Below are 18,849 nucleotides of genomic sequence, written 5' to 3' on the forward strand. Positions count from 1 at the left end.
AGCAATCATGTACAGTGGGTACATTCCTGCCAAGTTTTTCTGTAGTATCACAGAATAAACATCGAGAGTCTCGTAGCTGCATTACATGAGTGGTTACGTAATGCGGCTATGAGACTCTGGATGTTCATTCTGTTTAGATTCAGTGAGGTGTTGACAATGCGTCTTTATCGTCTTGAAGGCATTCTTGACTAACATCAACTCATCGTGTCCAATCTCGAATGAAACTAACGCTCACGACCGTTACAGCGTATATTTAAAGCAAACCTGATTTGCATCCTCACAGTGGTGCTACTAGCACCTCTATTATGCGACTGGCGCGTAACTTGAATAGACGTCATCTTCCATGTGTAGAAACACGCATAGAATTTTCGTTTTGTTTCACAACTCCTTTGTGCTGCGATGTTTCTTTCCGACAGTGTAGCTGTTATCATGATGCAACCTTCTTCTGGTAGGGCTGCATATGCCATTATGTAATAGCATGGCTGTCAAACTAGTTTTGGAACCACTATGAAAAGGCTTCAAGGTTCAAAATGGTTCAAATGGCTCTGAGCACTATGGGACTTAACATCTGAGGTCATTAGTCCCCTAGAACTTGAACTACTTAAACCTAAATAACCTAAGAACATCACACACAGCCATGCCCGAGGAAGTATTCCAACCTGCGACCGTAGCAGTCGCGTGGTTCCAGACAGAAACGCCTAGGACCGCTCGGCCACAGCGGCCGGCGGCTTCAAGGTCTTGCGTCAAATTTTCTTCATTTGTTATGTTTAAAATCTTTCGAATGGCCTTTAATGTTGGTAAATGCCGTGTGGCTAGGACCTCCCGCTGGGTAGACCGTTCGCCGGATGCAGGTCTTTCGAGTAGACGCCACTTCGGCGACCTGCACGTCGATGGAGATGAAATGATGTTGATTAGGGCAACACAACACCCAGTCCCTGAGGGGAGAAAATCTCCGACCCAGCCGGGAATCGAACCCGGGCCCGTAGGATTGACATTTTGTCGCGCTGACCACTCAGCTACCGGAGGGGGACATTGATGTTGGTGAAAAGTACATACTCGAGTTGATTCTTCTAGAAGATTCCACTTCCTCAATCGAGAAGCTAATAGTTCCGCCTTACGTTTCGGAAGGTCGAAGTCTGTAACAAGATCACTGTTTTCAATTCACGTAATTTTGTGCATTTCACTAGATAACAATGGTGTAAAGCTGGGATAGTTGCATTTGAAAGGATGTAATGTATATGGCTGAGCTACATCTTCACTGAAAAGTTTTGGTGTGGCTAATGTAGGGTCCGGAACGGGAAAACTGACTCCAAGAGGCGCTGATGGCATCACTCTTCGTATATGATGGTACTGTATGATGCTGTTCTTTTTCTTGTTAAGTCCTTTATGACTGGAGACATCAAGCGGAAGTAGCAATCTGTTAGGTCGTTTGTAGTTTCGCGCCATGTGGTCGGCACTGCAAAATTCTTGGGAACTTTTTTCCTTTCATCGATACTTGATAAATATGTATAAAAAACACGAAGAGCTCATGCTTTTGATTGGTTTCCTACACGGCATTCGAAATCTAGGATATAAGCCTTTTTCACTGGTTGTGACAATGTTCCTCCTTTGTGTCCAGGGATGGCACCTGTACATAAGTAACATAAATTTTTGCTGTTATCAACACCTCTATGGGGCGTAACAGCATAACACAGTAAATCAGAAAATCACAGTAGCCGATGGAGAACTCCGGAGGGAAAGCAGTGTCAGACTGTTAGCTAGACACAGAACACTGACGTAATATCACACGGAGCCGGTCTTCATCAGTCAATATCTCTAAGGGTGTGCTTAATTCACTTGTGATTTCAGCGGCATATCTGATGTAACATGAAAACGAGAGCTAAAAAAGCTAATAAGTAAATTAAAAAACTAATAATAAAAAAAACAGAAATAAGGATGTAAAAACCTTCGCAGAGTACGAGGGCAGGAGCTAAAAAGCAAAAGTTATTGTCACTTTCGAATTCAGCGTGCCAAAATCTGTAAGACCTGGGTACTTTTAATTTTTCGTAAAAACTTTATTGTTGAACAGTGTAATGAAAGCAAAACTTCAGAAAACCCTAGGGATGTTGGAGCTAGAAAAAGCAGTCGACATTGTAAAATGATGCTAGACGTTCAAAATTCTCGGAATAATATGTATTTCAGGAGCAACAGAGCAGCGTTTCTGTATGGCGGTAGCGTCAACGCAGGCCATGGTGGTTCTCTTGGTACTGGACTACTGGTTATTCTTCGTGTTTTACTGTCCCTGTTACAACATGTCGATAAAACAAATATCGCAGTAGACTAATTTTGGACAGTTCTAACGAATGGATACGTGAAATTCCTCTCTAAAAATCTTTTTATTTTATTTTATTTTCTTATAACGAGAAACAAACCGAAGATTTTTGTCAACACTGGGCGTCGCATGGAAGAGGTAATGAAAAATGGTTGCTGGGGCTGTCTCCAGCTACACATTACAAAAGTAAAAATGCATGTATTAGCCAGAACAAGAGAGAAGAAGCAGCTTGCGACACTTAGGAGACACTGCTGATATACACACATTAAAAAAAGTTTTGCATCACCGCAGTTTCGAGAGTTCCAGAACATATACAGAAAACTGGAATAGAGATCGACATAAACATCATTTCTGCAATTTTTTATTGCTCTTGAAAACCACACATTGCATGTTGTACCACAGTACAGAGAGACCTTCAGAGGTGGTGGTCCAGATTGCTGCACACACCGGTACCTCTAATATCCAGTAGCATGTCCTCTTGCGTCCGCAGCTCGTGGTCGTGCGGTAGCGTTCTCGCTTCCCACGCCCGGGTTCCCGGGTTCGATTCCCGGCGAGGTCAGGGATTTTCTCTGCCTTATGATGACTGGGTGTTGTGTGATGTCCTTAGGTTAGTTAGGTTTAAGTAGTTCTAATTTCTAGGGGACTGATGACCATAGATGTTCAGTCCCATAGTGCTCAGAGCCATTTGAACCATGTCCTCTTGCGTTGATACATGCTTTTAATCGTCGTGGAGTACTATCACAATTTCATCAAGACACTGTTGGTCCAGATTGTCCCACTCCTCAACGACGATTCGGGATAGATCCCTCAGAGTTGTTGGTAGCTCACGTCGTCCATAAACAGCCCTTTATAATCTATACCAGGATGTCCAATAGGGTTCATTCCTGGATAACATGCTGGCCACTCTAGTCGAGCGATGTAGTTATCCTCCGGAAGTCATTCACAAGATGTGCACGATGGTGGCGCTAATTGTCGTCCATGAAGACGAAAGCCTCGCCAGTATGCTGCCGATATGGTTGCACAATCGCTCAGAGGATGGCATTCGTGTATCGTACAGCCGTTACGGCGCCTGCCATGACCACCAGCGGCGTACGTCGGCTCCACATACTGCCACCCCAAAACATAAGGGAATTCCCACCTTGCTGCACTCGCTGGACAGTGTGTCTAAGGCGCTCAGCCTGACCGGGTTGCCTCCAAATACGTATCCGGCGACTGCTTGGTTGAAGGCATATGCGACACTCATTGGTGAAGAGAACGCCAATCCTGAGCGGTCCATTCGGCATGTTGTTGGGCCTATCTGCACCGCACTGCATGGTGTCGTGGTTGCAAAGATGGACCTCGCCATGAATGTCGGGAGTGAAGCTGCTCATATGCAGCCTATTGCGCACAGTTTGAGTCGTAACACGACGTCCTGTGGCTGCACGAAAAGCATTATTCAACATGGTGGCGTTGCTGTCAGGGTTCCTCCGAGCCATGATCCGTAGGTAGCGGTCGTCCACTGCAGTAGTAGCCCTTGGGCGCCCTGAGCGGGGCATGTCATCGACAGTTCCTGTCTGTCTGTATCTCCTCCATGTGCGAACAACATCGCTTTGATTCACTCCGAGACACCTGGACACGTCCCTTGTTGAGAGTCCTTCCTGAGAAAAAGTAACAATGTGGACGCAATCGAAACGCGGTGTTGACAGTCTAGGCATGGTTGAATAACAGACAACACGAGCCGTATACCTCCTTGCTGGTGGAATGACTGGACCTGATCAGCTGTTTGACGCCCTCCGTCTAATAGGCGCTGCTCATGCATGGTTGTTTACATCTTTGGGCGGGTGTAGTGACATCTGTGAACAGTCAAAGGGACTGTGTCTGTGTTACACTATCCACAGCCAACGTCTATATTCAGGAGTTCTGGGAACTGGGGTGATGCAAAACTTTTTTGGTGTGTGTGTGTGTATTTATACCGCTAAAGCTCACTCCATTTATTCTGAGAATTTGTAGTATTTGTACGCATGATATTGGTCGTATAAGTGCAGACATTGTGATCAGTGATACTTTAATACGTACCCGCCTCTAACATTTTCCCCGCAAACGCATCACATAATTTACTACCTGATATATTCTGCACAGCTGTAACTGCAAAACTACACCTGACAGTATAGAATAATTGATTTGCATCCACATGTCCACACTTATCCACGTGGCCTCACTTTAACACCTGACCTGCTGTCCAGGGGCAGCTTGCTCTTGCTATGTACTTGGAGGTTTTAACCAACCTAAAAATATACTACTTCTAATAGCTGTAATTATTATTCTGCAAACGAAGTAAATACTGATGTATTGTTGTTCATTATACTGTCCTCAATTGTCAATAAATATATCTGGACTTATACCCTGAACACTAGGGTATATTTAACAAGACGGAACAAATAAAGACAAGAAAAAGACCGAAGTGGTAGGATTGAAGAGGGTGTATGATAAGAATGAAGACTGTCTTTTCCATAGCTCAGATTATAAATCGAAGAATAGGTTCAGGGGTACGATTAAACTGCAGGCGAAAGGATAAGAATCCCTGCTGACATTGCGTCACTGAGTCAGCGTTTGATGTATTACGCGGCATACTGAAGAAATGAATCATCTACTAAGTACAACATTTGGACTGAGAGTAAACCAAAGGAACGAGAAAATCGTGAGTAGTAGCAGAAATAGGGTTAATGAGAAACTTATCGTTAAAACGGGCGACTGTAAAGTACATTAAGTGAAGGAATTCTGTTACTTCATGAGCAAAATAACACATGATAGATGAAGCTAGCAGATATAACGAAGACAGGGCAGGGCAGAACTATAAGTTTCCACCTACAGGATGTGTTTTCTTTATCAACCTGACAACTGCTACACTTTTCAGAGATAGCTTTTGACAATGTTGACTGGAATACTCTCTTTCAAATTCTGAAGGTGGTAGGGGTAAAATACAGGGAGCGAAAGCCTATTTACAATTTGTACAGATAACCAGATGTCAGTTATAAGAGTCGAGGGACCTGAAAGGGAAGCAGTGGTTGGGAAGGGAGTGACACAGGGTTGTAGCCTCTCCCCGATGTTGTTCAATCTGTATATTGAGCAAGCAGTAAAGGAAACAAAAGAAAAATTCGGAGTAGGTATTAAAATCCTTGGAGAAGAAATAAAAACTTTGAGGTTCGCCGATGACATTGAATTCTGTCAGTGACATCAAAGGACTTGGAAGAGCAGTTGAACGGAATGGAGAGTGTCTTGAAAGGAGGATACAAGACGAACATCAACAGAAGCAAAACGAGGATAATGGAATGTAGTCGAATTAAGTCGGGTGATGCTGAGGGAATTAGATTAGGAAATGAGACACTTAAAGTAGTAAAGGAGTTTTGCTATTTGGGGAGCAAAATAACTGATGATGGTCGAAGTAGAGAGAATATAAAATGTAGACTGGCAATGGCAAGGAAAGCGTTTCTGAAGAAGAGAAATTTGTTAACATTCAGTATTGATTTGTCAGGAAGTCGTTTCTGAAAGTATTTGTATGGACTGTAGCCATGTATGGAAGTGAAACATGGACGATAAATAGTTTAGACAAAAAGAGAATAGAAGCTTTAGAAATATGGTGCTACAGAATAATGCTGAAGATTAGATGGGTAGATTACATAATTAATGAGGAGGTATTGAATAGAATTGGGGAGAAGAGGAATTTGTGGCACAACTTGACTAGAAGAAGGGATCGGTTGGTAGGACATGTTCTGAGGCATCAAGGGATCACCAGTTTAGTATTGGAGGGTAGCGTGGAGGGTAAAAATCGTAGAGGGAGACCAAGAGATGAATACACTAAGCAGATTCAGAAGGATGTAGGCTGCAGTACGTACTGAGAGATGAAGAAGCTTACACAGGATAGCGTAGCAGGGAGAGCTGCATCAAACCAGTCTCAGGACTGAAGACCACAACGAATTGGGCAATAGACAACTTATTTCAGTGACTTATATACACATGCACAAAATCATTGTCACTAGGCGACTGGATTGGCAGTGACAGTGCGTGTATTCAGACATTTCCAACCAAAGTTAAAGGCGTTAGCCCTTCACCTCAGATTAATTACGAATGGTGCAATAGAAATAAGTGAGTAGAAGTGGCAGTTTGCAGCGTCACCTGGTAGAGGGGCGGCTCTGTGAAGGAGAAGGGGTACCAGACCAGCGCGGGGAAGCCGCTGTGGACGCGGCACTCTGCGGAGTGGCAGGCCTGCGCGCGCACGGCGGGCAGCAGCACCCAGCTGAGGTAGACGGACACGCCCAGCGACACCTGCAGCCGCGCCACCAGCCGGCCCTTCTGCGCGCACGCGCCGAACACGGCCGCCTTCTCAGCCGCGTACTCCTGCCCGTACACCTGCCGAGGCACACGCTGCCGTCACCGCTCTCAAACTGTCGTCTGTATGCTGAAGATACTAGGCTCATCGCATTAAAATCAGCTAACATATAAATGTGCACACTGGTCACTTTTGAGTGCTGCATACGGGGTAGAAATGGTATCAGGATATCACTTAAGCCTCCACCAATGACCAATGTAATGGCAGTGGAATTGTGGTCATATGGAACCGCTGCAGTTATTTGTTTATTCTTGTCAGAAGCATTGACGATGTATAAAATAATGTACAATATTCACATGTCATGTGTGTATACACTACTGGCCATTAAAATTGCTACACCAAGAAGACATGCAGATGATAAACAGGTATTCATTGGACAAATATATTATACTAGAACTGACATGTGATTACATTTTCACCCCATTTGGGTGCATAGATCCTAAGACATCAGTACCCAGAACAACCACCTCTGCCCGTAATAACGGCCTTGATACACCTGGGCATTGACTCAAACAGAGCTTGGATGGCGTATACAGGTATGGCTGCCCAAGCAGCTTCAACTCGATACCACAGTTCATCAACAGTAGTGACTGACGTGTTGTGTCGAGCCAGTTGCTCGGCCACCATTGACCAGATGTTTTCAGTTGGTGAGAGATCTGGAGAATATGCAGGCCAGGGCAGCAGTCGAACATTTACTGTATCCAGAAAGACCTGTACAGGACCTACAACATGCGGTCGTGCATTATCCTGCTGAAACGTAGGGTTTCGTTGGGATCGAATGAGGGGTAGAGCCACGGTTCACGACACATCTGAAATGCAACGTCCACTGTTCAAAGTGCCGTCAATGCGAACAAGAGGTGACCGAGAAGTGTAACCAATGGCACCCCATACGATCACGCCGGACGAATACACGCTTCCAATGTGCGTTCACCGCGATGTCGCCGAACACGGATGCGACAATCATGATGCTGTAAACAGAACCTGGATTCATCCGAAAATATGACGTTTTGCCATTCGTGCACACAGGTTCGTCGTTGAGTAAACCATAGCAGGCGCTCCTGTCTATGATGCAGCGTCAAGGGTAACCGCAGCCATGGTCTCCGAGCTGATAGTCCATGCCACTGCAAACTTCGTCGAACTGTTCGTGCAGATGGTTGTTGTCTTGCAAACGTCCCCATCTGTTGACTCAGGGATCCAGACGTGGCTGCGCGATCCGTTACAGCCATGCGGGAAAGATGCCTTTCATCTCGACTGCTAGTGATACGAGGCCGTTGGGATCCAACACGGCCTTCCGTATTACCCTCCTGAACCCACCGATTCCATATTCTGCTAACAGCAATGTCGCGATACGATAAGCCCCAATCGCGATAGGCTACAATCCGACCTTTATCAAAGTCGGAAACGTGATGGTACGCATTTATCTTCCTTATATGAGGCATCACAACAACGTGTCACCAGGCAACGACGGTCAACTCCTGTTTGTGTATGAGAAATCGGTTGGAAACTTTCCTCATGTCAGCAGGTTGCCACCAGCGCCAACCTTGTGTGAATGCTCTGAAAAGCTAATCATTTCCATATCACAGCATCTTCTACCTGTCGGTTAAATTTCGCGTCTGTAGCACGTCATCTTCGTGGTGTAGCAATTTTAATGGCCAGTAGAGTATATTTACACTTTTTCTCCCAGAAGTTAGCGACCTCTATTGCATTTGGCGTTGCAAGTAGCAGGTGTTCTGTTGTGCATGTTGCTGGACATTGGGCACACTGGAGCAAGTGGAAGGTCGTCTGCGTTGCTCGACACTCACAGGGTGGCGGCTCCTCTAGGAAACCCCATTTAGTCAAATGCTCTTACATTTCGTGACACCCGAGCGTAGTCTGTTGAGGGATCTCCATGTACTCCAATTCTCTATGTAGTCGGGTGGTTGTCTTTCTCTTGGTGTAATCCATCCCATAATACTGGTAAGCCTTCGTCATGCGGCATTGCTGTGGTGCCCCAACTAGAGTGTCGATAGATCTGAGGAAGCTATTTCTGGATTTTAGTCGTTGCTTTGCTGGTTGATAGCCATATAGGGGGTGGGCTTCAGAAGTTTCTGATTTTTTCTTCTCACTTTTTGCTGCTATCTCTCTGCGGGATGCAATTCCCACGAGGCTGCACAGTTTATCCAGAGGAATAGGCTTCAGGCACCTAGTGATGATACGACAAGTATCATTAAGAGCGACATCTACTGTTTTGGCATGGCAGGAACTGAACCACACTGGGCTTGCGTATTCTCCGGCAGAGTAACACAATGCAAGGGAAGAGGTTCTCAGAGTGTTGGCCTGTGCTCCCCACGTTGTGCCTATTAGCTTTCTGATGATATTGTTCTTGGCTGCCACTTTTTGCTTGGTATTTATGCAGTGCCTCTTATATGTTAATACACGGCCAAGGGTGACCCCTATGTATCTGGGATACGTACAGTGTTCTAGTGATGTTTCTTCCCAGGTGATTTTGAGGGCTCTATCTGCCTGCCGGTTTTTAAGATGTGTTTTTCCGGGATTTGGTCTCAACTCGTTTCCCCTGTAGTAAGCTGACAGTTCTCCCAATACTTTGGAAAGATTCTCTTCAAAGTTTCAAAGTAGCGGGGTTGAACGGTGATAGAACAATCATTTGCATAGATGAATCTCTGTGTTCCTTCAGGTAGTGGTTGATCATTTCTGTAGATATTAAACAAAGCTGGAGCAAGCACACTTCCCTGGGGTAATATGTTTTTCTGTGATCTCCATCTGCTTCTCTTGCCCTGGATTTCAACAATAATATCTTCTATTTTAAAGGAGATTCCTTATGAAACAGGTTATCTGGTAGTCTCTAGTGGCATAGTACAGCTTCATAAGATGTCTTCTATGATTAACTGTGTCATAAGCTGCTGTTAGATCTATAAACACAGCTCCTGTGATCCCTTCCATTTCAAAACCATCTTCTATGTGCTGTGTTAATTTCAACACTTGAGATGTGCATCTTTTACCTGCCTGGATCCAGCCTGCTATGGAATGCATGTTGTTTCTAGCTTCTCCGTTAGTCGGTGTAAGATGATTCTTCCAAGAAGTTTATACAGATGACATAGGAGAGATATAGGGCGGTAGCTTTTAGGATCATTTTGGTCCTTGCCTGGCTTGCTATAGTTATAACTTTGGCTTTCCTCCAGAGTTTAGGAATCTTGCAGGATTGGACACAGTTGTTCATTAGGTCTCTCAGCCATGCTTTTGTTATCAGCCCAAAGTTCTTTATCTGCTCAAATCTTATATCATCAAGGCCTGCCGCTTTCCAATTTTTGCACTTACTCAGAGCGAAATCCACCTCAGTCTAGGTAAATGGTTGAAGCAGAGTATTGGTTTCTTGGTCAGGTCGCCTCTCACACGTCTTCTTACCAGGCCTGGTTGAATAAGGTGGTTTCCCATTTTATATGAGCTAGTGTGCAATTTGATCAGCATGGACATTCGCATGCATATTCGCCAGTGAAGGGTCATTATGCAAGCGTTTCAGAAGCCTCCAGGCCTCGTGACTACTTCTACTCATATCACAGTCTTCCATCAGTTTCTCCGACTGTGTTCTCTTTGCCTCTGAGATTGAGGAGAGGACAGATCTAGCTATTTGGGAGGTTTCCTCACTGAATGGGTTCTCATTGTATTGGGTAAAATACTCCTCGAGTAATGTAGCTGTTTCTGAAGTTACGCCCTGCAGGTAGTTTGTCTTGCAGTCTCTCGGGATACATGCTCGCGAGCAGAATTTAACAACCTCAACGAAGTGTTCATACTCTTCAGGCAGAGGCTTAATTGTATGAACTTTATCGTCCAGCATTTTAGAAAGTTTCCGCCAGTCTGCATTCTTGAATTTATACCTTCGTCTAAAACCAAGTTCTCGGGGTCTTTTGATGGGACGAAGTCGTCACATTATTGGTTTATGTTGTGTATTATGGATGGGATGACATACTGATTTGTGGCACTGTTGCGCTGCATCTTCATTCACAAATAAGAGTTCAGGGTTGTAGCCTCGTTGCCACCTTTCACTGTCAAAGGATGGAGCTAGTTTACTGTCATGAATGAGGGAGAGGGAGTTAGTTTCAGCCTAAGATATAACGGCTTCACAATTTTCATTTTCTCGAGTGTATCCCCAGGCATAGCTGTGGCTATTAAAATCCCCTCTTACCACAAATATCTTCCGCGAATCAAAGTTTTTAGGAGGAACAAAGGAGAATTTTGCGGAAGGAGGCTTGTACACTGAATTGATCACACAGTTGCTGAGTTCCAAGGTGATGATCTCGATGTTATTGTCATATGTACAATAGTCACTCAAGACTTGGATTTCTGGCTTGACGAAAATAGCACTTCCATATTTAGCTTGAGGTATTTCTGCTGCTAGCTCCAAACCAGGTATTTTCGGTCATCTTTGCTGGGTATCTCTGTGAGTTTCTTGTATGCACAGTAACATCACACTTTTGTTCACGGCACAGTTCTTGAAGTAGCTGCTGTTGCTTAGGTTGTGACATGCCTTCAGTATTTACTGATATAACTGTCAGAACAGATTCTAAAAAGAACCGTTTATTTGAACGTATCTTGTTTGGGTGAAGCTGATTCCCGCACGTGGTTCCCCTGCATAGGTATCTGAAATAGGAACTAAACTGAACATCAGCATTTCAGAAGCACTTACGAGTTCAAACTTCGCTGCAGTAAAATGCGATGACGTGCGGACATGCCAGAATGGAAAAAGAAGACATAGTGTTGGGATGTGCTCACGACCAGACCATGAATGAGGTTGCCCGATTTGTTTTTATATCAGTGTAGATTGTCAGACACACCTACAACGACTATATCACTCGCCGACATTTAATACATAATACGAACTGTTGCATATGAGTTGCTGTTGCCAGTAAATACAGGTCCATATCAACCAGCGTGAAGGGAACTGCATGCAGTAGACTTTTGCAGTCAGACACCTTACAAAGCCACGACTTGCTCTCACATTTCAGTTCTGCATGTATCTTCCTGCTACCGTTCCCACAGAATGATTTATGGATCCTTTGGTGGACTACCGCTCTTGGAAGAAAGAATAACTAACTTATTGACAGGGTATGAACTGTTTTCTGATTACCGTGGAATGCCAGTGCTAGTGGTGACATGCAACTAGAAAAAGTGAATTTAAGTTGCCATAATGTGACTCTACATAACATTCCTTCTGTAGCATCGCAAAAGAAACGTCGTTCAGAATCAGTGAAGTGGTGATAATGACGTCTTTGTCACCTTAAGGGGCTCCGGAACGCCCTATACTTGCAATGTTAAAATAACGCTTATAAATTACATCTTTCCTCACAAAGTATTTGAGGTAGGAAGTTGAATTTTTTACAGATTATTTATTGGAATGTGGGCTACAACTTAACACAGGGATTTTACAGAATTTTAGTTCAGTTATTAAAGATGATTTTTTTTTCAATTGTAATGAAAATTCACAACATTTTTTTGCAATTTTTTATTTATATATTCAAAAATATACAGTTTTTTGGAAAAAGGCTGTGTTAAATTATGCAGGAGGTACTGTGTAACATTTACTGAAAGTTTGAAACAAATATGTTTAGAAGATCCTTAGAAAACATGTAATTAGTATGAGAAAATAAAAGTTTTGGGAATCGAGCGACAAAGATTGGATTAACTTTTTAGTGCATTCCAGGTCCATAGGATGGAGTATCTTCATCCTCTGCAAACTCCTCCTCCAGCTTCCTCTTGTTCATCCTCCTGTTTACTCTTGCTTGTATTTCTAGACTCTTTACAGCCCTGTCTGCAGCCCGAAGGCGTTCCTTGTCTAAAGCAAGCATCGCTCGTACCATGTTAGAACCTATCTTCATTCCCATATTTCTAAATACCTTGCACCTTACAATGCTGCCATCATTGAAAGTCGCAACAGCATCATACACACCAAAGTGAAGTGTTTCTATTCCAACAAATACAGTCTTGGGGATTCTCGACCATATAACACTATTTACACTTTCATTGGGGTTTTGAGTTTTTCCGTGAATACACTTTTTCAACAGTTCAGTTATTATTATTATTATTATTAATTATTATTAATAATTATTAATAATTGGTTAATAATAACACCATTTGACAGCAGTTTAACAGCGCCGCAGTGGGTCACGCCCATGTAGAACACATTTCAAAAAAAATTTAAAAATAGTTGTAGTCTTCGGAATTGAATAAATTATATATCTATTGACAGGTAATAGTCTGCAGATTCAGAAAACGCAAAAAAGTAAAAATTGAACTTTTCATGATTTTGAGCCTTTCCGGAGCCCCTTAAAGACATTCTTGACTAACAACCAACTCACTACGAGCAATCTCAAAGGTAACTAACGCTCACGATCGTTAGAGAGTGTGCTTATAGCAAACATGTTTTGTATCCTCATAGTGGCGCTACTAATGCCACTCGTAAGCACAAAATTTCAATAGACATCATCTTTTAGATTTATAAACACCCCTACCAAGTTACGTTTATGTCGCACAACTCCTTCTTGGTGCTGCGATGTTTTCCCGTCGTTGTAAGAGGAATGACAACTGTCAGTCTCCATCATGCCACGTACATTTCCCTAAATGGGCTCCTCATCCCTGATCTCAAAACCTAATACTCTGTCGCTCTTATAACAAAACATCTAATACAGCTGGGAAACATAAATGCTCCAGCTTACCTCAGTATTACCTTAGAGCGCTTTCTAATCTTCAAGACGGATTGTATCAACATCAAGACAAAATTTCCATATCGTAACAGTCTACAACGTAAGGAGTCTGGATCTGGATGAAGTTCCTGTTCTGAGTTAATAGACAACTAGTCAAGCTGCTACCTTGCTGCTGAATATGCTAATCCCGAGTGATACAAATCTTTTCATGCAAATAAGGTCGATATTGTCCTGAATTATAGCAGCAGGCTAATCACAGGGGCTCCTTGGAACCAACACGTAAATAAAAACTGTATTCACTTGCAAGCACAGCCGTGTTGGAAAGCATACGTGAAGTGCGTGCTAAAATGAAATGGTTGGATGGTATAGTTGACCAGGAGGTCCCATTCGGGTTCGGCCGCTAAGTGCACGTCTTATTTCAGTCGGCACCGCATTGGGCGACTTGCGGCCGATGATGAGGATGAAAAGATGATGAGGACAACACAAAACACAGTCCACGAGCGGAGAAAATCTCCAACCGTGCCGGGAGTCGAACCCGGGTCCAGTGCATAGCGGGCAAAGCACGTTACCAACCAGCTAAGCAGGCGGACAGTCACTGCTAATATAGAGAGGCAAAAACTTGTCACGTCTCAGGGCACTTCCCTCTTGAACATCAGCCACCATCAGCTTGTCTGAAGTTTAGGAAAAGTTTCTACAGTCGTCTGTTGCACTTCAATGAGACACAATAAAAGCCAATGTTTAACAATAGTAACAGCGGTATTCCGATAATCAGTAACGTGTTGAACCTGAAGAAGACTGGCATTCTGCTCTCAAAGAGAAGCAGTGCACAGGAAAGTCCTTAACTGCTACCGCTGAAAGAGCACCCTCCCACTTACCCCTACGCTTAACCCTGTAGCCTTGAGGGACTGCTGTGTAGGAGGGAAGTAGCATTACGAGCTGTGCGTCAGTTATGTACAAATTAATAAAAGAATGGAAAGACATCTACGACAAAGAGGCACGTAAGCGCTGGGTAGATCTCGAAGTCACTACAGCGAGTCTGAGGAGTTTGGTTGACGACCAGCGAGCGACTGGGAGGAAGGAGCTTGGAATTCCCGCGTGCGGCAAGGGTAAACTGTTTCACCGCGTGCCTATGGACACTAAGCAGTATGGCGGGATCCTGTGTTAAAAGTAATGTTTCAAATATTCACCAAAAACACGAAAATAACTTCCAAAGAAGCTGCAGCAAATCTGATGACAGCGTTGAAATCTCTGTGAAGACAGGAATTCAATAAAATTATCGCAATGATTTCAAATCAAATATTAAACAAGCTGTTAACATTTATGCGTAAAACTGTTCATAACTTCAGTAACAAAAGCTACACACACTTAACATATGCATATGATGGGTCTTGAAATCAGCTGTAAAATACACTCCTGGAAATGGAAAAAAGAACACATTGACACCGGTGTGTCAGACCCACCATACTTGCTCCGGACACTGCGAGAGGGCTGTACAAGCAATGATCACACGCACGGCACAGCGGACACACCAGGAACCGCGGTGTTGGCCGTCGAATGGCGCTAGCTGCGCAGCATTTGTGCACCGCCGCCGTCAGTGTCAGCCAGTTTGCCGTGGCATACGGAGCTCCATCGCAGTCTTTAACACTGGTAGCATGCCGCGACAGCGTGGACGTGAACCGTATGTGCAGTTGACGGACTTTGAGCGAGGGCGTATAGTGGGCATGCGGGAGGCCGGGTGGACGTACCGCCGAATTGCTCAACACGTGGGGCGTGAGGTCTCCACAGTACATCGATGTTGTCGCCAGTGGTCGGCGGAAGGTGCACGTGCCCGTCGACCTGGGACCGGACAGCAGCGACGCACGGATGCACGCCAAGACCGTAGGATCCTACGCAGTGCCGTAGGGGACCGCACCGCCACTTCCCAGCAAATTAGGGACACTGTTGCTCCTGGGGTATCGGCGAGGACCATTCGCAACCGTCTCCATGAAGCTGGGCTACGGTCCCGCACACCGTTAGGCCGTCTTCCGCTCACGCCCCAACATCGTGCAGCCCGCCTCCAGTGGTGTCGCGACAGGCGTGAATGGAGGGACGAATGGAGACGTGTCGTCTTCAGCGATGAGAGTCGCTTCTGCCTTGGTGCCAATGATGGTCGTATGCGTGTTTGGCGCCGTGCAGGTGAGCGCCACAATCAGGACTGCATACGACCGAGGCACACAGGGCCAACACCCGGCATCATGGTGTGGGGAGCGATCTCCTACACTGGCCGTACACCACTGGTGATCGTCGAGGGGACACTGAATAGTGCACGGTACATCCAAACCGTCATCGAACCCATCGTTCTACCATTCCTAGACCGGCAAGGGAACTTGCTGTTCCAACAGGACAATGCACGTCCGCATGTATCCCGTGCCACCCAACGTGCTCTAGAAGGTGTAAGTCAACTACCCTGGCCAGCAAGATCTCCGGATCTGTCCCCCATTGAGCATGTTTGGGACTGGATGAAGCGTCGTCTCACGCGGTCTGCACGTCCAGCACGAACGCTGGTCCAACTGAGGCGCCAGGTGGAAATGGCATGGCAAGCCGTTCCACAGGACTACATCCAGCATCTCTACGATCGTCTCCATGGGAGAATAGCAGCCTGCATTGCTGCGAAAGGTGGATATACACTGTACTAGTGCCGACATTGTGCATGCTCTGTTGCCTGTGTCTATGTGCCTGTGGTTCTGTCAGTGTGATCATGTGATGTATCGGACCCCAGGAATGTGTCAATAAAGTTTCCCCTTCCTGGGACAATGAATTCACGGTGTTCTTATTTCAATTTCCAGGAGTGTATTAATGTTAAAGCTAAACAGACTAATTTTACTGTTAGTAGTTGTGTGCCAAAACAGAGTTCTCCACAGTAACAAAATAGAGTAGCTTTAGCATGAAATATTTGTGCCATTATTTTACTGTGTTTATGTTCGTTTCACAAGAAAATTTAATACTCAGTTTTTGTGTTAAGGATGTGCAAATGACTTTCTGCTGAAGTGGTAAGCTGTATGAAGCTGTGCTTGTCGTTTTGCTTTTTGCCAGTCAGTACAGGTCCATATCAACCAACGTGAGGGGAACTGCATGCACTTGACATACTTTTCATGTTCGTATTTGTTTGGTAAGGTTCGTGCTAAGGTTGAACTGCCAGCGACTCACAGGTGTTCAAGTGTGTTCAACGTGCACCAATTCTAGCAGTTTCTGACTTAGAGAATATTTGAACAGTGAGTGCTAGGGTAGCTCTCAGTGACTGAAGTTTGCTAAGGTGAATTGGTCATTGCATACAGACTTGAATTAAGTTGTTGAACATTAGGAATTTTGTTGAATTTAGTTTTGGTGCACTGCATACTGCCTCTGGCTTACATCAGTCATTGCCTTCGAACGCTCTGGTTCCCCAGTCATTCCATATCTTATTTGTTTCACCGTGTATATATGTTATCCAATGTAAGGCCACCATTCAATGTAATTTATGTTCTTAATCCTGTGATTAAGAAACATCATTAACCTCAGGGATCAGTTCTTTCTTATCTCCTTTATTTACTGATTTTTCATTTATTTGTTTGCTTTTGCAAGTTATTTAGTAATTGAAACTTTCTGGCAGATTAGATTTGTGTGTCGGACAGAGACTCGAACTCGGGACCTTTGCCTTTCGCGGGCAAGTGCTCTGCCAGGAGGTTTCATATCAGCGCACACTCCGCTGCAGAGTGAAAATCTCATTCTGGAAACATCCCCCAGGCTGTCCCTAAGCCATGTCTCCGCAATATCCTTTCTTTCAGGAGTGCTAGTCCTGCAAGGTTCGCAGGAGAGCTTCTGTAAAGTTAGGAAGGTAGGAGACTGGGTACTGGCGGAAGTAAAACTGTGAGGAGGGGGCGCGAGTCGTGCTTGGGTAGCTCAGGCGGTAGAGCACTTATCCGCGAAAGGCAACGGTCCAGAGTTCGAGTCTCGGTCCGGCACGCAGTTTTAATCTGCCAGGAAGTTTCATATCAGAGCACACTCCGCTGCAGAGTGAAAATCTCATTCTATTTACTGGTTGTCCATTAGGCTGACTGCATGAGTAATAGATGCTTCTTTAACGGCAGAATGCAAGAGTGCAAAAATGAACCCATATGTTAGCAAACGGGCCATAAACAACTTTAAAGTTGTGTATTCGCCCTGTGATCGTTAGGCAGTAAAAATTGATTTCAGCTGACGACTGATGTCACATTATTTATTACTTTAAACCTCCGCTGAAATTACAGGGTTAACGTATTACTTCCTGACAACCGACTATGAAATCCGCCAGACATGTACCTGTAATTCTAGACTGAAGTCCAAAATAGAAAGCAGGAATGTCAGAAACCTTTGAATTCCACACTAAAGTTGCACAGACAAGAAGTGCGGAGAAATTTACTTGCAGGCATCTGTCGAGGTCGTGAATGAGGCGTTCGGCAGAGGGCCGCATCACGCGGAAGGCGAAGAACTTGAAGACGGCCATCGAGTAGCTGGAGGTGACGCAGGCGTTGTTGGTGGCGCTGAGGATGTCGCCCCAGAAGTGCAGCATGGCGGACAGCTGGCTGGCCACCAGGAACAGCAGGGAGGCCACGACGGCGCCGGCGTAGGCGGCGTACAGCCACGGCCCCAGCCTGCCGCGCGGCGCCCACTGGCCCGCCAGTCTCAGCAGCCGCTGCTGCAGCCACAGCTCCGTCCGCAGTCGCGCCGGCGAGCCCTGCACCATGTCTGCCGAACGGCGCGGGAAACTGACGGTCAGCCACTGTGCAAACTCCTGCATCTACAACTGCGTTCATACTCCGCAAAACACCGTACAGTGCATGGCGGAGGGTACCTTCTGCTACTACTAGTCATTTCCTTTGGTGATTCACTCGCAATTTGAGCGAATAGGGGAAATACAACTGTCTAAAAGCCTCTGTGTGAGCCCTAATTCAAAAATGTTCAGATTTGTGTGAAATCTTATGGGACTTAACTGCTAAGGTCATCAGTCCCTAAGCTTACACACTACTTAACCTAAATTATCCTAAGGACGATCACTCACACCCATGCCCGAGGGAGGACTCGAACCTCCGCCGGGACCAGCCACACAGTCTATGACTGCAACGGCCAGACCGCTCGGCTAATCCCGCGCGGCAGCCCTAATTCCTAGGAGCTTATCCTCGTGGTCCTTAAGCGAAATGTACGTCGTCGGCGTTAGAGTCTTCCTGCAGTCGGTTTCAAATGCCGGTTCGCTAAATTTCCTCAATAGCGCCTTGGGAAAAGAGTGTGTGAAGGGATCCCCATTTGAGTTCACAAAACAACTCAGCAATACCTGCATGCTGAACGAAGCTTCCTCTAACAAATCTAGCAGCGTGCCTCTGAAATGCTTACTAAAGAGTGAGACGGGCGCCTGCTCCCAGAAATCTCCCACCAACAGAAATCGAGCATTCGCTTTCCTTACTACTAACTTGACGTGCCCATTC

General features: G+C 45.1%; 1 protein-coding gene across 1 annotated transcript in view; it reads right to left on the reverse strand.

Annotated features, from left to right (window-relative positions):
- LOC126188392 (odorant receptor 82a-like) overlaps positions 1-18,113 on the reverse strand; it is a 163,259-nt gene extending 145,146 nt beyond the window's left edge. The window contains exons 1-2 of the mRNA XM_049929993.1: positions 17,790-18,113; positions 6,464-6,697 (exon numbers count right to left, since the gene is read on the reverse strand). Coding sequence (XP_049785950.1) covers positions 6,464-6,697; positions 17,790-18,113 — 558 coding nt within the window. The remainder of the gene's footprint in view (positions 1-6,463; positions 6,698-17,789) is intronic.
- Positions 18,114-18,849: the final 736 nt, after the last annotated feature.

The sequence above is a fragment of the Schistocerca cancellata genome, chromosome 5 (genome assembly GCF_023864275.1).
Source record: "Schistocerca cancellata isolate TAMUIC-IGC-003103 chromosome 5, iqSchCanc2.1, whole genome shotgun sequence".
NCBI lineage: Eukaryota > Metazoa > Arthropoda > Insecta > Orthoptera > Acrididae > Schistocerca > Schistocerca cancellata.